This window comes from Eptesicus fuscus, chromosome 23, assembly GCF_027574615.1.
Source record: "Eptesicus fuscus isolate TK198812 chromosome 23, DD_ASM_mEF_20220401, whole genome shotgun sequence".
NCBI lineage: Eukaryota > Metazoa > Chordata > Mammalia > Chiroptera > Vespertilionidae > Eptesicus > Eptesicus fuscus.
Genome location: NC_072495.1, coordinates 23,844,579 through 23,867,458, shown reverse-complemented (window position 1 = coordinate 23,867,458; position 22,880 = coordinate 23,844,579). Strand labels below are relative to the sequence as shown.

The window sequence follows — 22,880 nt, the reverse complement described above, 5'->3', positions numbered from 1 at the left end:
CTCAGGTGAGGATTAACAACAACAACAAAAAAGAAATGATTAGCCAAGTTACTTATCTCAGGAACAGGATTAAAAAAAAAAAAAAAGGAATGCTCCTAGATCAGGAGAAGTTCAGTGTACATTATGGTCATTTATTATGTATCTTTTAAGCCATATTAGCCCTTTGTTTTCTGGTGCCACTGTGACAAAGTCCTCTCCCTGCAAAGCAGACAGGTTTACAACCATTGAGCTTAGATTAGATCTTAATATTATCTTCTCTGAAGACAAGCTTAGATTAGATCTTAATATTATTTCCTCAAGACAATTGATAAAGCACTTTGGTTGAATTTTACCCCGAAGTTAAATATTCTTAAATAACCTTCATGTGTGGGGAGGCTAAGTGTTGGCAAAGAACCTTGGTGCTCTTGGGCATAATGCTATGGCTGACTTTCAACAGCTGGAATCTAGAGATGTTTACATTGAGGTAGGCACATTCATCAGTATTGATTTATTATGAGAGAACATTTCGTGACTAGTTTGGGATGAGCAAGAGGAAGAATGTCCTTCCTAATTTGTTTTGGAAGGCCTGACTCCATTTTGTTCATTCAGTTCATGTGTGTTCCTTTTCTGAGACTGTAAGATTCCAAAACAGAATTTCCTTCATTTTACTGAAGTGACTTCCTAAGTGATACTGAGGTGGAAAAACAATGAATATGCTATGCTCTCAGTTATAGATATAAGTGGCACACTTGAACTGCCTTGTTAGGAATATGTTAAAGCTGCCATTAATGAAAATTTCTCTCCTGTAAAATAGAATTGAAATTTAATTTTATTTACTCCATTTATGCATTTTTTCCCCAAGTTTAGTCAATTACTTAGATTCATTGAGGGAGGGATGTGCTTGTTAATGTGCTTATGTTAAATGTAAAAAGTCAGTAAATTTGAAACAAAATTGGCTCAAAGGTTTGGTTGAGCCTAACTAAGTCAAAACAAAATGAATTGTTAGAATTCATATCGTGGAAATAGCATCCTGGAAGTAAGATAATAGGCAATTCAGGGGCAAAATGAAGAAATATTTAAGCTTTCTTATGTATATGGCTGTTGGGGCCTTTAATGGCTGACTACCAATTTTCTTCTGTTTGGGCCAGCAAACTTTAGAACTTTTGATGAATATCAAGGTTTTCAGAATATTGGGCACTCTTATAAAGAGGAGAGAGTCAAAATATGTTTCTGAGCTAGTACACAGCTATTTTTCGCCCTGCCTTTTTCTAAGTTGACCAAATGAACCATTGATAGATCTGTTTGTCAAACTCTCAGAGAGATTAGTGATCTTGTAGTTTGTATTTTTTTTAATTACCCACATCCTATATAATAAAAGGCTAATATGCAAATTGTCCTCTTGACCGGGAGTTAGACCAGGGGGTGGGGCCGGCTGGCCAACTGCCAGTGCTACCTCCCTTCCCTGGCTGGCCCTGCCCTCGATTGCCCCCCCCTCCCCACGCTGATTGGGGGTAGGGCCAGCCAGCCAACCCCCTGTAGCCCCTCCCCCTGACCCATGCAGCCCAATCAGATCAGGGCGGGTCAGCCGGACCCCACCCGTGCACAGATTGTGTACCAGGCCTCCAATGTATTATATTATACTCTGATTAGACCTCTCCCACATTTAAAGGGGTTTTAAGTAAAGGAAGAAATAATTTAACTGCTAGATATTGGTTGACTTTTAATGTGATATTATTTTCACTTCTCCCAGCTTCATTTTTCTGAAGTTTTACCCCCTTGCATGAGTCTTTCCAAGATTTGAAAAGAGTAAGTGCTCAAAGAATGAGCCCTCCTTCATTATTATCTTTTAAGGATGTAAGGCTGCAGGTAATCTCTTTATGCCTTTGGAATCGAGCTTGTACTGCCATCCTATCTAATAAAAGGGTAATATGCAAATTAACCATCACTTCATCACAAAGATGGTAGTGCCCAGTTCTCTCAGCCCCGCCAGAGTCCCCAGTCCTGGTGGGGGGGGGGGGGTGGGCACGACCGCTGAGAGCGGGCAGCGTGAGTGGCCTGGTGGAATGCTTGTTTCATCGCTGCAGATGAGTCTCTGGCCGTGCCCAGCTGCAAATGGGCCTCTGGGCCGTGGAGAGCCTCTGGGCAGCGGGTGCGGAGCGGCCAGGTCCCGCAGAGAGCTACTGGCGCACGGATTCGTGTCCAGGGCTACTAGTATGTAATAATAGTACTTCAGCTTTTCTTTTCTGGTGATTTGATTTGCCACAATAGTGGAAGCTCCAAATCATGTACCTGCTTTAGTGTTCTGAAGAGATAACAAAAGGGCTGTTCATACTACCTCTTCTGTAACCTCACAGCTCTCTGGCTAGTGTGGGGTTCCTTACATCTAGTCTCTGGTCAGCTGCTCAATCTTATTATGGGGCCAGAAGTGCATTCTGGGTGCCACATTTCCTTAGTTTGTTCTTTCTCTTAGTTTAGGACATTAAGTTGTACTTGAAAGTTCTCAGTAAAGCAGCTCTGATATAGAAAAAAAATACGTAATAGGGCTTATAGTTGGAGGATATAGTTGTTTGGTGTGTGTGTGTGTGTGTGTGTGTGTGTGTGTGTGTGTGTGTGTGTGTTTCTGGGTTCTCTGTTCTGTTCCATTGGTCTATATGTCTGTTCTTGTGCCAGTACCAGGCAGTTTTTTTTTTTAATTCTTTATTGTTTAAAGTATTACATATGTCTCCTTTTTCCCTCATTGACCTCTCCCCGGCCACCCCCAGCCTGGAGGGTATAGTTTTGACATACAGTTATTTAGCCACTTAAATGTTGGTTATATGAATGCTTACCTCATAGTGTTATTAAGGGATTTAAGTGAAGAAAGGCCTGTGAAAGTACCCAGCTCCATGTCAGCTTATAATTAAAAAGCGGTAACTACCATTATCGAGCACTCCTTGTCCTGCGCAGTGTGCGAGACACGCTGCAAGATATTATCTGATTGAATCCTCTCAATGACCCTGCAGAGTAGGTAATAGAACTCCATTCAACACATGAAGTTCAGAGAGCCAAGTAAAATGCCCAAGGTCATACATCTTCCAAGTAGTGATATTGCGATTTGAATCCAATCTGTGTGAAAAGCCTGAGCATGTAAAACTGCTTTTTTTATGATGAAATAATCATTTAAAATGGTCATTTCATTTGCATTTTTTGAAGACTAAAAGACTGATGTATCCATTTATTTGTTTACCAGTTGTATTTTCTATTTGTAATGTGTTTGGATATCTTTTGCCTGTTTCATCTTTTGGGATCTTTCCTGATTGTCTTAGGAATATGCACAACCTCATCCTATATTACATATTTAACCCTTCTCTGACCATACTTGAGGCAGCAAGTGACATTCATCTTCCAAACCTACAAAATTTGACACTTGGATATACTTTCATATCTCATTTTTTATAAATTTTTTTAGGCTTATTCTGTAAACTGTGTGAAAAGTCTTTTTACTCAAGGATACCCCTATTCTGGGCTGCTTTTTTTGCGTTAAGAGACAGTGTAGTGTAGTCTTTACACAAGAGAACTTCTGTGTTGTGTTATGTGCAGGTTGAATGGCTTCATCTAACTCTTAGGGAGATAGATCAGAAGCTCATAAGAAAGAATTGCTTCTATTTTTAAAAAATACTGTATGCGGTTAAACATATAATTATTTTGTTGTTTTTACATTCATTTTCCACTTGATTACTTTGGGAACGAGGAGAAAACTGTTGAGCTCGTGAAGCTTAGAATATAATCACCTTTGATTACCATACTCTGTGAAGCAGTGTGAAAGCTGCCAACAAAGCAGGGATGGCGCTGTTGAAAATACATCCACTATTTCTCTCCTCACAGCAAAGTTCCTGGATTCGTCAGATTGATTGCTCCCGAGGGCTCCTTGGTGTTTCACGAGAAAGCCTGGAACGCATATCCCTACTGTAGAACAAGTAAGCCTGGTTCCCAGCAGCCATTCCCCCCAGGAGGACAGCTTTGAGGAGGGTGCCACCAAGTCAAGGCCTTTTACGGGGTCTCGGGTAGTCACGGCCCTCACTGTGGCAGAGGAGAGGATGCATTGGGCTCCTCCCCCCAGAGCTTTGGGAGGGGCCTGGGCTCATTCCTAGATGACAGCACCTTGAGGTCCTTGCTGACTGCGCAGGGTCCAGGGGTGAGCGAGTGGAAGGAACAGAAGCATACCTTGTGTTATTGCGCTTCGCTGTATTCGGTGAAGGCAAGACCCTCCACCGGCTTTGTCGCGGTGGTTTGGAACTGAACCCGCGGTATCTCTGAGGTGTGCCTGTGCAGAAACTATAAAGAAAGGCCGTCCACACGCAGAAGTGTCTCCTGGTGTGGTTTTAACAGTATTTTACTTACATTGCCACGTAATAGGGGAGGGATATGGCAGCCTTCTGGAAAAGTTTTTTGTTGTTTGCTAAATTGGTATTATAAATGATGTTTTTGCTATTGTGCCATTATTCTTTTTACCATTGTTTTAAACTTGGATTGTTGACTCCATAATCTAAAGTATCCTACTCTGTGACTTGTATAGAAACTGTGCTTTGCAGATGTAAACTACTAAATGTCTTATTTTCAGGTAGTTTGATCTTGTAACATTAAATATTGTGACAGATTGTTTTGACTCTGATTAATATTCTGAAATTTTTCTCCTTTTATTGCCCACCTGTCCATTATGCTTCAGTTGTAACGGTGAGTAAAACTGTTTTTTTGTGTCACAAACTCTTCATCTTTTGACTTTGCTATACATAGTAATTTATTTGCAACTGTTTTATTAACCCTTTGCACTCGCTTGCTTTTTTCTCGATTCCTTTATTCTACTCGGGATTTAATTTTTTAAATACCCCAGATTTTACAAAGCGCGGCAGTAGAATAAAAAACTGGAGTTTCTTTTCATACAAACTTATTTATTTGGATTTTTTTATATTTCAAATTATTGATACATTCAAAGAGTAATTTTAATCTCTATAATTTTTCATGGTGTGATATTTTTTGAAACATTCACCCACATGAAGACCTGGTTTACATTCACATGTTTCGCAAATATAAATCGTCTCTCTTCTTCCTCCTTTGATTTTTCTGTTAGAACAAACAACACAATCTTTGTGTTTTTTGTTAGGGTGAGGTGTGATTATATGGAGCTTTCCATCTAAACGTTGCTCTAAGTTAGTGGATAATAATCTACCCCTGGAAGTTAGTGTACTGGTCTAACCTTTTTCACGTGACTGATGTGTCTTAGAAACAAATAGCCTTTGAAGATGCCATTGGTGAAGCTTAGGTGGTGGCATCAGTTGAGACGGCATTTACATTTTACTTGTCCTTTCATGCTAATGAAAACAAGAAAAGATACTGGAAAAATAGACAATAATCCCCCTTCCTCCCCCGCGGTGAAACTACGTGTCGAGTGTGGCTCGACATACGAGCTGCTACTGATGCTAACCGTGTCGAGTCACACTCGACATCCGAGTGCAAAAGGTTAAAACTGCCCATCACTGCATGGTTCCTCCTCTATGCTTCTTCCAGCAACCTGCACTCCACCACATGCTCCCAGGTTTAATGGGCTCTCTCCAGCCTTATCTCAAAGTCTCCCTGTTGACTTTATTTTGCTTCTGCTGCTTTCTGGGAATGCCAGATTTGCTCACCAAATCTCACAGCTTCTTTAATATTAGCCCTGTATGCCGCATGACAAGTAGGGTTGTTTCAATTATTTAAAAGCATGTAGCATTTGGTTTGCCTGACAAGCCTATAAAAATAGATACCTAATGATTCTTTATCACTTGAGGATCAGGCTTGTAGAGTCAAAGGCATGGATGCTTATGCTGGGGAAGGCTCCAGGAAGAACTGGTGAAAGATCACTGTCATTTGACTGTTGTGTTTTCTGCAGAATGAATATATGAAAGATGATTTCTTCATTAAAATTGAAACATGGCACAAACCAGACTTGGGAACATTAGAAAATGTAAGTTTCACCTCTGGACTTTTCATTGAAATGAGAATACTATAGTCCATTTTGTCATCACCAAAGGGATGACACCTGCTTTATACCAGTACCTGGCCACCCCCGGGTGTGTCAGATTACAGGGAGGCAAGCAAACAACCGGAAACAAATGGGTTTTCCTGACCATTCTCCTTCCCTTGAGTGGACTTTAGTGAGGTTGCTGTTTTTATCAGCAACTCCTTCGCTGAGACAGGGAAAGCACAGTTAAAACAAAACTCACAGAGAATCCCCAAACCAATCTTAGAGCCATTAAATTTCAGATTTCTTTTACCTTTTCATCTCTGTATTTGCCAGAGCTGCTCTCCATTGCAAAAATAATGGCTTTAATTTTCATCTCCATTCCACTTTGCTGGGATATGGGTTGATGTCAGAGAAATGGCCTAGGAAGGAGAAGGTACTCTGGATAATTTATAATACTGTTGACGAGTTCCGGATATTTACAAGTTGGTACACATTTATCTCTAAAATAAATGAGGTGATTTGATATTTTTAGTCTGTGTATGATTTAATCTGCTTTCAGCTTTCAGATGGCTATATCTTTGGCAGTTTTTAAACAATTCTTAATTGGTTCATAGATGGAGTTTCAGAAATAGATTGAACAACATGCAGTATAGAGGAGTTAACATCATACTGAAACTGAATAGCTTTAGGATAATCAAAGTCAGAGTTTCAGACCATACAATGCAGCTTTTTGAAATCTTAATTATAATGTCACTTTATGTTTATCTGGAATTTGGAGGTTAAAAGGACTTTGTCATGTATTGTTTGAGTTAAACATGGGTCAGGTACATTTTGTTAACTAAATAATCTCTAAGGACTACCAGAAAATAATTGTGACAGACTTTTGTTATTTTGGCAGTATCCTCACCCCCCCCTTATTTTTGGGGTTTCAAGGGATAATAAAAGATTTCTAGATCCCTCAAGACTAATTTAATTATATAGCAATTTGGATTTCCCCCCCCCCTTATAATTAATGTACTCTGAGAGACTCAAGATAAAGATTATATATGTAAGTATAATAGTTTTGCCTAGCAAGAATAGTCTATAATTTGTTTTGTTTAATTTCTCTTTGTAATTTTAGGTACACGGTTTAGATCCAAACACATGGAAAACTGTTGAAATTGTCCACATAGATATTGCAGATCGAAGTCAAGTTGAACCAGCAGTAAGTACTATGTACTACTCAGTGACATTTTAACCTGTTGCCTCTTACATCTAAGAATTATTTATTTCTTGGATGGCCTACATTTTTACACTGAAATGAGCCTGGAGCTTGTGTCTGGACTGGACATCAGAAATATCAGAGAGTAGGAGAGAAGGTGATTGGTTTTTTGTTCGGATTTCACCTTTGCACAAGTGATCCCTTTAAGAAATCTCAGTATACCTGAGATATACAGGGATTTGTTTTCATGGGGGTTGGGGGTAAGTGACAGTATTTTACAAAAAATTAAGAAAGCAAAGATTCCATTTACATACAAATTTTTAGTAATTTGGGTTATCCCAACATTGTCATTTGTGAGAAATGGTTGATGGTAGAACATCACAGTTTAACAGTTGTGTAGCTTTTTATTTTGATTCTTACTAGATGTAAATATTTGCACTTTAAGCTTTTGACTTAATAAGAAAACTTGTTCTCAAGAGTATTAAAACCTTTATTTCACAACTACCCCCTGTACAACTCTCCCCTCCAAATTAAGGCCCTTGTATTATTTTGCCACATTTGCAATATCAGCTAACTACTTATACTATACTGCGTGCTGCTTTGGTGTTGCAGTGAACAGCTGTGGATTTTTTACATGTTAAGACAACCTTCTTGCTAGTCGAGAGAGAGCCAAAGCTTTGAAATGAGAGTGACACCTCGTTTTGTCATGAAACGCAGCGTTTCAGTTAGCATTTCATTTCATTTTCAGTGCTCTTCCCTGAACTTGAGCATTGTCATAAGCTGAACAGAAATAACTCAACAACTAACTGTCTCACATTGCTGGTGCAATGTAAATGTAAACCTTCTAAAACAAAGACCCCTGCCCTTTGCTCAGAAATCACTGGGGTTCGGAATGCCAGCAGTGACCCTCTGCTAGGCTGGGTCCTGTTCAGCTAGGGCCCCCTCCCTGATTAGAAGTGGAATCTTTGTCGTGGGAGATTTTATATTTAATTGTACTATGATTTGAAGTTATTTCCATTTCAGGGCTATTTCTGCCTTTGAAATGATATAAGGCTTTTTTTATCCTCAGAAGTAAAATGTATGCTCTCTTGAAAACAGTGTCTGTTTTGCCCTTTTATTTCTCTTCGTATGGTTTCCAGCCATGATTTCCTGGTGATAGGAAGAGCAATCATTGGGAGTGAGTAATGAGTGAGTCAGTTAATGGCGAGGTCAGGACAGCTCACATGCCTGGAGCAGCAGGCCACTAGATAATACAGAGCAGCAGTGTGGCCCTGGGATTGGGTGGCCTGGGGAAGTCATTCAGGTTATACTGTCAGTTTGAGAAAGTTGTGTTGGCCAAACCAAATGGTCTGATATTGTGGCTCACAGGTTTGCATTCCATGTTCTTCAGCAGAGCACAAGGCAACTCTGGTTTTGCTGAGTTCTTTGTCCTTGTTCTCAGGCTAAATGCGCTCTCAGTCAGTGTTTACAGGCACCAGTGCGACTTGTAAGAACAGTGAAGGCGGATGATGAAGAGCCTTAGAGCCCTCAGTCCCATTCCTTCTACCTCAGCTTAACCTTCAGAGAGAAAAGAAGGCAGCGCTGCCTCAGGTGCACAACAGCACTTGAGAGGTGCTTCAGGTGGGGGCACTGCACATGCAAAGGCTGAGCAGGTGGCTCTGTGGGTGAACAGTGAAAGAGAGGATGGATGGGGCCAATGAGGAGGGTCTGCATTGTGAGTCCATGGAGCTGTGACTGAGAATATACATTCTGAAACTAGATTGGCTTCAGATTCAAATTCTGAGGTTGTGCTACCTGCCGGCTTTCCCATCTTGGGTGCCTGTTTTAGCTTGTGTAAAATGGGGCTAATTACCTCGCAGGATTAAATGTGAGTACTTAGAGCAGTGTCTAGTTTAATAATTGCTGGCCATTATTGTCATTATTATTAGCTGTCGGTGCACAGAAGTTCTGAGAATCTATGTTCACACCAAGCATTGTCTGGGGAGAATCAGTGTTCATTTATGTATGTGTGATTGTGTTTTTCAGTGTCCATACTTCCTATTTTCCAAGTTACATTTTAGAAATTAGTAAGATATACTTTTTTTAAAGTTTATTGGATCCACAGTACCTTTTTTATTATAAAATATACATAACACAAAATTTACCATCTTAACCATTTTAAAATGTGCCGTTCTGTGGCATTTAGTACATTCACAGGATTGTACAACCATCACCACCATCCAGTTCTGGAACATTTTCATCATCCCAAATGGACACCCTGGACCCATAAATAGTCACTCTCTCCTTCTCTCTTCCCGCAAGTTTTGGCTGCCACTCATCTCTTTTCTGGATTTACCTGTTCTGGATATTTCATATAAATGTGTGGTGAGGGGAGAGTTGTAGGGCCTGGCACCCATTCCAGCAAGGAAGTGGGCAAGAGCCTTCGTGGGCTGGGGAAGCAGGGTCTGCCCTTTTCTTCCGCACATTCTCATTTGTTCACTCTGCTGGCACAGACAGTTGCCCCGACACTCCCTTCCCCTTCCACCCCATCTGCTTGGCCTTGTCTAGTTAATGTTTGTCTTAGGATTGGCTTCTATGGCAAATACCTGGGTCACCTGGGCGTCCTTTCGTTTTACCTGATCTGGTTCGGTTTTCTGTTGAGTTAATTTGTTCATTTGAGTCTGCCTTTTTTATGTTCCTTGAAAATTCTAGTCCAAGCTGTTGGGAAAAAGGAAGCTTCCAGATCATATTTGCAAATTCTAAAGCGGTATTTAGTGGATGCGCAGTCTGTGCTGCCTGAATAGCCCTGCTGTAGCTGTCCACGACGAATATAGCGCCCTCGGGAGGTTTACAATCCCGCGACACAAGTCCAGTGCAGTGACATAGTTCACAGATGGCACAGGCTTATGCTTGGCCCAAAGTTCCGCAGGATTTCAGAGAAAAGAACAAGTGATCTGTGGGTGTGGAAACATATTAAGGTGTGTCTACCATACCAACAGTGATTATTTAGTGCCGAAAAGTTGCTCTTCAAGAATTTAAGTGACACTAGAATTGGGAGCTTTGTAACTATGAATAGGCCAACACGGTAGAATTTCAATAGGAGGGTCTTCTGAAGGTGTGGTGACCTCTCATAGTTGAGACGATGACACCTTAACTCCTGCAGATTTTAGTCTCAGAATGACTTAGTTCATTGATTTTCATTTTGTTTACAGTGAACTCTTAATTTGTCTTGAATGAGCTAATTTTTCTAAAAACTTCTTAAGCTATTTTTTCCCCTCTTATTACTTGCTTTAAAAGAAATAAAAACAGGTAATTAGTCATTTTGAGAAGATAAGTAATCAAGTCTCCTTCGAAATCAGGACAAAGGTGAAATAGTTGGGAGGTCAAGAAACCAAGAAGTTGGAAGTAAAGCTTGGATCTTTTACCTCCACCTGGTGGGGATTTTCTGTCACTGCAGATGAATTTAATACAAACAGCCCTAAATATTTTAATTCAGAGTGACTGTTGATTACTTTTAGGGTTTAACTCTCTGCTGGGTTGCTGGTGTCAGACAGCTTGTATACCACTCTGTCATAGACTTGCTGGTTTGGGGGGTTTTTTGTTGTGCTTATGAACTGTACTTCACCATGCATAGAAGGGATGTGACTAGACCCGCAGTGTAACTGAATACTTGGGGAGATGCTTTGACATGTTTACATAATTGAATGGGAAACATGGTCACAATAACTCTAGGAATAGGATTTGTTGTAAAAATCTGTCAGTGTGACCCAGTGTTACAGAGGAATATGCTAGAGAAATCATATGTATTTAAACATATGATTTATTTAGGGTCTTTTGTTGGTGACTTACAGAAAGTGTGGTATATTAGTATAGCCATTATTCTCTGGAATTTTCTAGAAGATACATCATTGCCTAATGAAACAAGCTAAGCAATCTGGGATTTCTGCATAAATGTTCCTACCCAATTTCTTTTGGCCACCAACCAAAACAGGTTCCCTGTTTCAGGGGGAAGACGCATTGTAGTGAAGTGGTAAGATGTTAATTCCTTTAGGAGGGAAGGCTTCTTCTGCTTGACATTGAAGCAGCCACAGAGCACATGGTTCCAGCAGGACACACCCCCTTGCTGCCACCCTCTCCCCATTTCAAATCTAACCCGGGTATCACTCCTGAAAAGACTTTTGAGTACCCTTTGGGGGCCTGGCCTATACTCTTCTCATCCTCTCTGTGTTGCCAGGACCTAGCAAGATGCTCAGTATTGAGCCTGATGGGGAGTGACTTCTCAATAAAGGCTTGGTGGATGGATCAAAGAGAATGTGCAGATTTCCCCCATCTGTGGTGTTAAAGGGGGGGAAAAAGTTTGAAGCAATTGAACTTTTTTGTTTTTGTTTTTTTCAAATATTAAATGAACAAAATGCTACTTTAGGTCCTCTTTTTACTAATCTTAGATGGTGAAGGATGTAATGATGTACTTCAATTCTAAAAAGTCTGTCCTTTCTAAATGAGCATATATCTTTCTTTCAGATTAAAAAGTTGTTTGAGATCAAATTGTAATAGAAGTCAAGGTATCCAGCACAGAACACCAGAATATAGTTAAAGTTTTTTTTTTTTAATTTCTAAAGTTGCCGTAAATACATGACCACAACAAAAAGTCGCGAATTCTTTAAATGTCCTGATGAAATGCACATGCATATCTTCAACTCATTTCCAAAATGTACACAAATGAGTCAGTTGACATCTGCTTCTGCTCTTTTCTAAGGTATAAATGTGAATCTGGCCCCTTTTAATCATCTCCAGCACTTTGTCTAAGTAGCTTTCCATGATTTGTATACAAAAGTCACTTCCCAGGAGAGGAAGACTCTTTAAAGTATAAGCCGAAGTGTACACACGATTAACATCAGAGAGACCTTCGTTTTTGGAAGTAATTTGAAAGAAAATGAGCAGGGGTTTTTTTCTTTTTCTAAAGAAAGAAATTGGAACCATATTTTTAGGTATTTCTGTGTAACCAGAAAGGATTGTATCAGCCTCTCTCTATCGTATATGTTTCCTCTAGTACATCCTCTGTGACCTTATAATTTCCAAGGTTATTTTTGGCAGAAATGTTTAATTCAAATTTGTAAGGCCCACAGGTTAAAGATTGATCTAGCTTGATATCTGTTTTTTAAATGTCATTAATAAGCAAATATTAATGACATGAAAGTTTTAAATTGTTTGGGAGACTTAGTTTAAAAATACAGACCTATTTAATATTAAAAGCAGCAAGTTTAAAGAGGGAATGAATTTTTCTCCTCATGTTTCAGCAAGTTGGGAGTGTACTAATTTATGATGAAAGGTTTTTCCCAAGTGGGACATTTCAAAACCAAGAGTAGCCCAGTTTTGTAACTGTAGTGTTGTTTCACTGAAGATGGTATTCCTAAAAGAAGAGACAAAAGCTAGAAACTCGTGTGCCCTGTTGTTTCTGGAAGGATGTGCTGTGATTGGTAAGGTCCTTCATGGGGACTCCCCTGCAGAGCTTGAGAGGCCCTGTTTATGACTCAGCAAGCTTGTGCTCTTAATTTGATCAAGTTCAGATATTAATTAAACCTATTCCTCCTTTTTTTTTTAACCCCCTCCGCCCCAGTTGTTACTCCCACATCCTTCTTCCTACTTGCTCATGAGTATAATAGCCATATCATATTTACGTTAAGTCTCCATCCTTGTTTCCGCTCCCTCTCTCAATTTGCCAATACCCCCCTGGGCAGGGGTAGTGCTGAGGGAGTGGGGTGTCTCACACTGTGGGCTCCCAGCACAAAAGCCACCCTGATGACTGCTCTACGTAGCCAGCCTTCCCTCCCTGGCCTATAGTCCTTGGGTTGTCACTGCTGCTGGACTCTTCGTGCCACCGCTTTCCAGCAAAACACTTCCTGAGCAGCTTTTTTATTTAGCAAGAGCTCCTGGAGCAAGGGGTGGCTCCACCAACTGGTCACAATTCTTTTCTGGAGGACACAGGCACTCCTGAGTGAGAGAATGGGCTTCTGGTAAACCTCCTCCTCCCTGCCAGGACCTGGGACCACCTCCATTCAGCACTGCTCGCTCAGCCTCTGCCCCCACCATAGCCACGAGGCAGCGTCTGTACAAGTGCCAATCCGTTTGGGACTGGATCTGCCAGTTGGTCCTGGGAAGTTAAAAGGTTCTTTTCAGGGCCTTGAGGCCCTGGGGGGGCGGGGAGGGGGAGGAGGCGGAGAGCATTGGGGCTAGGGATTCAGACCTAAAGGCTAGAGCCCCTTTCCATTTAAGCAAGGTCAGCCGAGAGGCAGCTTGTTAGAAATGCAAATTCTCACCACCACCGCCCCCCTCCCCAGCTCTCCCGGTGGTTCTTGTGCACGCTCAGGCCTGGGATGTGGTCCACTACACTGTTCAGGGTGAAGACTGTAGAGGGGACATCCTTCTAGGATTTTGGAAACAGAAGGAATCTCAGCTGGAGGCCATGGTCCCAAACATTCACCCCAACCTTTATTTTTAAGGTTGAGCCACGTAACCAATGGAAGGGGAGTCAGGACTCAAAAGCAGGGCTGCTGGCTTCTTTCTGTATGATGCGCCTTCCTTTGCAATATGTTAAGAGCATTTTTCATTCAATTAAAACAAGCCTGCTCTTCCATGTATCTTCCCTAGTCCCCCAAATAGCAGTTTTCACCAGTGGCCTTGGTCACCTTTTCCCATTTACTGCTACACTGTGGCATATATTGGAATTTGCATGTGTGCAGTTATAATAAAAGGAGTGGAGGCCCTAAGGTGTTTTGTTTTTTTTTTTTTCATGTGGGTACTTACAGGGAACACCACTCCTGCATGCTCTCATGTTCATTCAGCAAACATTTATTGGAACTTGCTATTTGCTCTTTGGCGGTTTGGTAACTATTTTTCCAGATAAAGGAATAATTGTATCAGTCTGAAGAGAGTGCAAGATTCTTAATCAGTGAACAGTTAAAGTGTTTCTAAGTGACTTGGGAGTTGGTTTGTTCCAAATGTTGCTTATGTAGTACAGCAGTGCTGAGTGCCTCTCCTCCAAAGGGTTTTTCCCCCTCACGACTGGTGACTGCCAGTCAGTGTTGGGCTCCTGGCTGCGGCTAAAGTCTGTGTTCAAAGGCTAACTAGAGCTGGGGGGTTGGAATCTTGTACTTTATTAGGTATAGTAATTATATATCAAAAGACAATAATAGGATTGGTGGGTTCATCTCAGGTGCACATATATCTGTTATCAGCGCAAGTGGGGTTCTTGGGATACTGCTGGAATAAGTAAGCATTTCCGGAAGCCCCCACGGGAGGATGAGAGCCAGTGTCTAGTTTCCATTCCATATTGCAGCCGGGTCCAATTCATCACCAGGTTAGTTGCAGTCCATTAGTCCATTGCGTGGGATGCAGGTTAACGCAAGGGAGCCCTACAAGCCCAGAGTCACGCAAGTCCCAAGTGCAGTAAGAGCACAAGAAAGGGAACTCTTGTTTAGGGGATTAAATATCTCTAATTACGCGCCCTTGCAGTGGCCATGTCCATTCAAGCCAATGACCTTTGTTCTCAGGTGTGATTGACAGCAACTTTACTGGGCATGCCTCTATCTCCCTTTTGTTGGGAGTTGTAGCTTCCTGGCGAAGCTGCCCAAATGACATGCCTACAATATCTGGCCTTCCCTCTGCTCCTTTCCTATTATTAATAACTAGGTTAATCACAGTGGTATCATAGCCACTTGTAGAAGTGTCACACTCACCTTTTTAAGGATTGTGATGTCAAAGGAAATGAACTGGCTTTTATAGTTTGTGCTTTTTATTTCTAGCCTTGACCATTTGTTCTTTGATTAGGATCCATTTGTTTGGTGAGTATGTTTTGGTAGAGAGAACAAGGCCCCATTTTAGTTGAGAGCAGAAATAATAGGGTGTCCCCAAAAAAATGTATACACACACATTGAATCATTATAAAGGCAGTGTTTATGAAAATACATTTCATTTTCAAAATTGAGCTATCAGCTGTTGAAGTGTGTGCACATTTTTTGTATATTAGAAGCAGTAACTGATTTTCTGAAAGTGAACACATAAGATACCTATCCATTCATTTAGCGGTTTTCAGTATTTGAGAGCTGAAAAATCTGAGACTTTTTAATTGTTTTAAATCACGAGTGCGTATTACTTTAAAGTTATTGCTCATTTTAAAGATACTTTTCCCCAAACGTCAGCCTCGGAAAGCTGATGAAACGGTTTCGTTTTTTAGGCATGAAGTTGTGGTCACACCTTACACAGAGCTGTTTTCTGTGCTCTAGGAAGGATTCGGGCATATCTTTTCTTTTGATCAGACATTCTGTGAGGCAGTGCCCAGATGTTATACATCTGAGTAGATAGTCTTGACAACATATGCTTTACTGCACTGCCTTCAGAAATAACTTCATAATTTTAAAGAAATGTGCTTTCTAAATATGCTTTCTAAATCATCTTTATAAGATTAATTTTTTTTCTCTCTTTAAAATTAAAAGCATGATGAAATCTGGCTGGAAAAAGTTAAGTATTAGATCAGACTATGTGAAATTGTTAATATTTGTCAGCTTTTGAGCTATGAAAATGACCTTGTTTTAATGGGTGAACCTAATAGGTCTTTCGAATTAACCTTCGGTAGATGATAACCTTAAATGGTCTAGTTTGTTCTCTCACAGCTTTCAAAATGCTGCTGCATTTTAGATGTTACTTTTGTTCCAACTGCTGCCTTTTACTTCCTAAGAAGGGCTTTCTGCTTCTCGGAGCTGTGCAGTGGCGACCCAGGCTTCAGCCCTGAAAAGAGCTTTTGTTTATTAAGTCTGTGGCTGAGACCCAGCAAGCCCGAGAGCCCGCGGTTGCCAAATGCTTCTTCAGTGCTCTTTGGCGTGAGCAGACACTCAGTCCAGTAGAGTACCTCTTCCTTTTGCCATTAAAATGAACCTAGCCATTCATTTCTATCTTAAAAGTTTGTAACTTGTCTCTGGTGTATGTGTGAGAGCCCCCAAAGGTTTTTGTGTTTTTTTTTTTTTAATTAAAGTGTGTGTGTAACTTTATTAAAGTGTGAATTGTGAACCAGCTCCTAACTTGTAAATAGGAGCCTCCTTGAACTCAGGAACAAAACAAAACTCAAATGTAAGTTTTGAGGTAGCAGAGATTTTGCTTTTGCTTAAGAAATTTTCACTCATCAAATGCTCTTCACATTTGCCTTTGCTATGCTGTGAAGCAAACCATCTGTCAAGATCCTTTTTGTAGTAGTTATAGAGGTCCGCCCCCATCCTCAAAGAAGGTATAAATAAATGTTAGCATCTTTAAAAAAAAAAAAAAAGAAAGAAATGTAAAAATGTTTCCCATTTCTGCTGCCTTACATGGTCAAGTACTTTGAGAATACTTACAATATTTGCATCCAGTAGTGGAGTTAGAGAATCTCTCATATATTTGAAGACAGTTGGATAGCAGTGCCCTCTTGTGGGGTAATAACATATTGCTTATTTCATGCTTGCTTAAAGTCTGAGCAAGGATTTATAAATTTCTCTTAAAAATCTGTATGTATGAGTATATTTTGCACAAAGTACCTTTTCACTAGGACCTCGAACCCATTATTAACTTAAGTAGAACAGTAGGGGGGGTGGTAGAAGTGGCTGGAAGTTTAGTAGAATTGCTCCAGTTCCTGGCTGGGGGGAAACTTTCTGGTAAGAGTTAGAAAATGTTTTTTTGTGAGCAGCTAATGGCAAATATGTTTAAAGAAATTCATGTAAACGGCTCCTTAAAGTGAATTCCTTATAACTCGCTTTTGTAAAGAACTCACTTTTTCAACCATGTAAACTCTTCTAGGCAAGACTCTCTGGGCTGAGATCCCTTCAGGTACTTGAGTCTTATCAATGATGAACTGTAAATTGCATCACATTTTTGCAGTAAAGTATTGTGCCTGCGTGTCGGGAGAGCTCTTCTGAAGTAAGTTCTCCAAAAATAGTAGCAAGAATGGTGCTTCTTATCAGATTTTGCTCTTGCTGGGGGAAAAAAAATGATGTTCAATCCCCCGCCCCGCCCCCCCCCCGTAGTTATATCCTATTTGATGTTGGTTAAATGAGTGCTCTGGGTTACATGGGGTCCTGGAACTTGGGAGCGTCTTTGTCTGAAGGCCAGATAATGAACCAACATGGACATTTTACTGGGGAGGGCTCACCCTGTGAATTTTAAATAGGACACCCCTTCCCCCCATTTTAGTGTAAGGAGTTTGTTGTAATATGTTCTACAATCTACTTTCATTTAAGGAAATAAATGCATTTTGTGTCAAATAAAACTTTCTTAAACATGTTACTTACATTTTTCAGGCATATGTGATTTAATTTTAAAATAATGTTTTGTTTTGTTTCTTTTTTTAATATATTTTTATTGATTTTGAGAGGGAGGAAGAGAGAGATAGAAACATCAATGATAAGAGGGAATCATTGATCGGCTGCCTCTGCATGCCCTCTACTGGGGATTGAGCCTGCAACCCGGGCATGTGCCCTTGACCGAAATTGAACCCAGGACCCTTGAGTCCATAGGCCAACGCTCTATCCACTGAGCCAAACCAGCCAGGGCTAAAATAAATAATGTTTAATAAGCACCTTTAGCAAAATTGACTTGTTAATATGTTAAAACTTATTTCATTGGAGTTGAGAGTTTACCTTCATTTTTAAGTGCTATAATAAATATATAAATAATATAGTAATAATAAGTATAGTGTTACAGTAATAAATATTTTTGCATCAAACACAGCCTTATTTAGACCAGTAGCCCCACCCACCCTGAAGAGCAGCCCACCAGCCTTAGACTTTCCAGGACCCCCTTTCCTATCCTTCAAGGACTTTCTCCCTTTTGCTTCATCTGCCCATCAACTATTTGGTTTTCCTCCTGGGTTGTGGAATATGACTTTTGGTTGCAACCTCTTTCCGTAGGTGAAATCCCGCTGTCTTTCTCTCTCTATTAATTTGTAAACATCCAAAGGCTTTGGAGGTCTGCCTTGATAAACATGACAGTTGGTGGTCTCTGGCTGTGATATGGATAAAATGAGAAAGAATGGAAGAGGCAGGCGACTGGCCTGGCTGCACTCTAGCCTAGCCGTGCTCTAGGCTGTGGCCACCTTTTACCATAGAGCTCTGTTGACAGCTTCTGCCCCCCTTCCCTGTCTACCATGCTAACCCCTCTCCCACTCCTCCCCACCCCAGGTCTCTATGCAGGGTCTCTGTGAGATTAGAAACATTATAAGAAAGTGTTCTGTTTGGGTGTGTAGGTCTGATTGTATTTCTCAGTTCTCAGTGCAGTTTAAAATTCAGCTTTTAGGATTCATTGGTGGAAAGCCAGTAAGGATTAATGAGAGGGCTGAATTAGAGAATATTTTTTAATGCAGTTTTGTTCCTCTGAGGTACATTCAGTAACAGAAACTAGGCCAACAAGTTATTGACAATTAGTGGTCCTTTGGGAATCTGCTTTAATGAATAGATAAGAATGATTTGTAATTAGCATAATAATTATATGCAAATGAATGCTTCTGAATTGCTCTAAAACACTTCTGAACTGTTTAAACAGCCCTCCTGAGATCTTGTTACTCTATTAATTTGTGTAGCAAATCCTTTTTTCATAGATCATGCAAAGATAAACTTCAGTCCAGCCCCTGTCCAAATTATTATGTATTCCAAGGTGGTAGGACCTGAATTAATGAGATTTACTTATACTATATTAATGGCACTCTGTGGGAACCTGAATTGGTGAGGAGTCACTGGGGAGATGTAATTAAAAATAGAAAAGAAAGCTGCTTATTTGAAAATAACTGTTCAAATGAGTTTCTTAAACAAGTTAGTAAATGTTATTTCTCTTAACACCGCTGTTACTTGCTATTGCAAAATGTAATGCCAACATTTTTTTATTAATAGGCTTCCCCTTTGGGGTCTGGCTTGCATTTTGTCAACTCCAGTTAGTTATGCACTAGGGTCAGTGGTGATAGGATCCAGGAATCCCTTGTTTTCTATGTGCCGCAATACTGAAAAATGCAGGGCAGTGCTGATAAATGATGTTTGCTATTTACCTTCGAATTTAATGCAGCCTTTCTCCCATCCTGGCCTTTACTTTTAGGATGTGCTTAGAGGAAATAAGCTTGGCTAAATTGAGCAGCAGTACCTGTGCATTTTAAACTTAGTGATTATCTTGGAGCTATTTGAATAGACACCTAATTAATCATGCTACGCTAAAGGGAAGCACTTTACGGCAGGCTGCAGAATCCTAATATCTTTCTCGAGTTTTATGTTGACCCTGTAGAATTGTTCCTCTTTTTTTGGGGGGGGAGGGGGGTGCTCTTTAATAAGCAGATGTCCAGGAGTTGGTAATGGTGTGTTTGGGCACACTTTTCCTTATTCCCATTAAGCCTCACCGGTGGGAACCCATTCATGGTTCTTTAGGCAGTTTCTGGTGTCTGGAGTTTATTTTGATTTTTTCACAAGCTGTCAAGACAATCCTACCAGCCTACCCTTCACCTTCTACTCACTTCCCATTCATAGTCATGAGTTAAATCTGGACTCACGGATATTTAGGTTGGCTCAGCACAGATTTTGCACTTGTATTTTGGGGGATAACCACTATGCTTAAAGATTCATAAAACTAATATTCTTTGTCTTCAAAATGAATCTGGTTTCTGTTGAGAGTTTCTATTGAGAACTGTAGTGAGTAACAGATGCATACCCAGGAGGCAGCACAACTTTTGTATTCCAGTGACAGAAAATAGGTATTTATAAGAATTGAATAAATGTATTCTGTGGCTCCAGCTTGGAGACTCAGTAATCCATTTATTTTCCATGTTTTATGTGTTCTCCAAAGGGTGTCTTGACTTTCTTGCCTCCTTTTTTACTTAAGAGTTTTCAATTAAATGGAGTTGTGTTAACACTAATCCAAATCCACGTAATGTTGATACCAGTGTGTTTTCTGTGGTTCAGGCACTGGTATTAGTGGAGCGAGCAGTGTCTAGGGACATCACACCTAACTTGATAATGATGGTTTTACTAAGCCCTTATCCTGGCCAGGCCTCTGGGCATTCTACAGATAATTAAAATTTGATCATAAAAAATTTTAAACACAATGCACCTTAGCAATAAGATTTTTCTACCTTTAAACATGATTTTAAAACTCATTTTACAAATACATTTCCTTGGCCTAGTGAATTTGCTTTCTTTTTTTCCCAAGGATTACAGAAAGTGCATAGCAAATTCAGCCTTCAGAATACCCAGGAGCTGAAGACTCAAGTAGGCTACAGCTGTCTTCACCCACTGTATTCTAAAAGAACTAATGAGATGAGAAGTCTGCAGCTGGTGGCAAGCACAATAAACCATGAGCCAAGGGCTTCTCTTCATCAGAGCCTCCCTTTCCCCATGGGACCCCAGAGGAGACAGAATACTAACAAAGCCAGCAGGCTGTCTCATTCCACACTATTGCTCATTTGCAGCTATAATTGGTAGCTGAGGTTGCATTCTCTATGCTGAAACTGTCATACATGAAAGAATATATTTGTTCGTTGTGATACGGATATAAATCGGCCAGTTTTCAAATACAGAAAGACCAAACTAGATACCCAAGAATAAAATGCAGCAAATAAGATACTCTTCAACAAATTAAATGTTTGTTACAGAAATACCAAACTGAGGTTGTTAAAACTACACCTGCTTCCTGCTTTTTAATATCTTGCTACTTAATTCAGCTGATTAAACATTTACGTGTTCAAACTAACAAAAAAGCACAAAAAAATTCCTAGGTTTTGACAAGATGCATTATTCTCATCTGTCAAGGTTAAGGTGCTATTGTTAATAATTGGGTTTTGTTACATTTTCAGTATATCTTTAATATCTGCTGCTTTATATTCCAGAGAAAAAAGCGGAGAGGGAAAAAGACAACGCTTTAGAGATGTATGTATATGTAGTATTTTATATGCATACACTCATTTCTTGTAGGAAAATTCACTTCGGTTTCTGATGCTGCTCCTTTTTTTGTGTTTTTGAAATGTGATTTTGCTTATCTGGCATTTGTGGACACTCTTTGCCCCTCTCCTGTGTAAGTGCCAGGATGAGCCCAGGACAGAGGCTAAGATAAGAAGCCTTGTGTTGAAGTCCTAGGTGAGCCATATCATCTCCTTCTTGGACTGTTGCATCCTCCTCTGTAAAGTGAGATTTATCTTCCAGGTTTATTTCCCCTGTATAACTCTGTGAATCCATATTGCAGAACAGCATCCACTGAACAACCATCACTAAAAGTGAAGGCTTAAAAATACACTTTGTGGCACAGTATATGAGTTAGGTCCAGAGTGAAGTTTTAAAGTGTTATTTCATGTTCTCCAGTTAATTAATCCATGTCAGACGGGTGTGGAAAACCTGATGTCATCACCCAGGTGTGGAGCTGGGTTTAGGAAGGAGAGGGGCATTGTCCAAGAAGTCCATGTAACCCATCCACTCACACTGTCACCTTCACTGGGGCCATAGTCATGCTTAGGGCCACCTCCTGGGCGAGGCACCTTCTCCGTTAATTGACCTCCCTCCACATGAAAATAATTTATGCTGGCCACAATTTAGACCAGTTTCACTTTTCTTAAATTGGTTGTTTCTTGGTTTATGTACTACCTTTAGTGGGGTTTTTTCCTTTAACCCTACTGACATTTGTGTACAGTCTGTGCTATGGATTTTGGGGTGCGTTTTTTTCTCTGTTGGAGTGGACAAGTGTAGAATCCACAGAAGTAGTCCTGCAGTCTCCATTCACTTCATCAATTCTAAGATTCCTGCCCCCTTGACCTCATATTTTATTATATTCAAAATCAGGATTTGTCTTCCAGTTATAGCATGTTTATTGGCTGAAGGCTTTCCTTCTTAATGGAGTACCTCTCTGAAATTTAGGAAATGTGGTATTTGCTGTTCAACTCATATAAGGCTCTATAACATTTTAGATTTTGAAAGAAAAACAAAATGTGAGCATGATGCCCACAGTGAGGTCACACTCAGTGAAAAAGAAAAAAGCAAGTATTTTCCTTCAAATGTAATGAAACACTAGCCAAGCCTCTGGCCATTGTACAGATAATTAAAATTTAAGCATAAATCATTTTAACACAATGCACCATAGCAATATGAGTTTTCTACTTTTAAACGTAATTTAAGAAATACATTTCCTTGGCTGGCGTCGGGCGGTTTCAGTTCTGACTAATTCTTCTGCATTCTCGGTTGGCAGTTAGCGGGTCCTCCCTGGCTTTCAGGTGCCTTTTCTTTGTTTGCCTCTCTGTCTTCCTCCCAGCTAGACCCTGACTTGCTAGGAGCCAGAACCAGGTACTGGCTCTCCCTACCCCTTGCTCTGCTTCTTAGCATCCTGTGTACTACCTCCTCCTACGTGGTAGCTGATGAATAAATAGACCTTGATTGAGGGAGATGATGTTAAAAGTGATTATTTGATATGATGTTAAATGTTTTCAATTGTGGAGGAAAGGGAGCTTGTCTCTGGGTTTTAAATCTAAGCCTCTGACCTAGAGGAAAGTGCCCTGTGGAGTTCCATGATTATTTATGTTAGCACTGTGGCCCGTTTCTCACTGTGAATCCAGGTCTTGGGAGACCAAGCCTATGTCATTGATTCTTTCCTCAGTCAGCAGTGAAGTTGTTAATTTTTAGGGTGTGGTTCTAAATAGGAGTTTCAGAATTCATATTTGCCGACGGTAATTGAACTTCTGCTGATGTGCCCAGACACATGAAG

General features: G+C 40.3%; 1 protein-coding gene across 2 annotated transcripts in view; it reads left to right on the top strand.

Moving 5' to 3' along the window:
- The window catches only part of PITPNB (phosphatidylinositol transfer protein beta), a 60,529-nt gene that overhangs the window by 14,069 nt on the left and 23,580 nt on the right, over positions 1-22,880 (top strand). For both annotated transcript variants that reach the window (XM_008142486.3, XM_008142487.3), the window contains exons 4-7: positions 3,844-3,935; positions 4,685-4,692; positions 5,885-5,959; positions 7,080-7,163. In XM_008142486.3, coding sequence (XP_008140708.1) covers positions 3,844-3,935; positions 4,685-4,692; positions 5,885-5,959; positions 7,080-7,163 — 259 coding nt within the window. The remainder of the gene's footprint in view (positions 1-3,843; positions 3,936-4,684; positions 4,693-5,884; positions 5,960-7,079; positions 7,164-22,880) is intronic.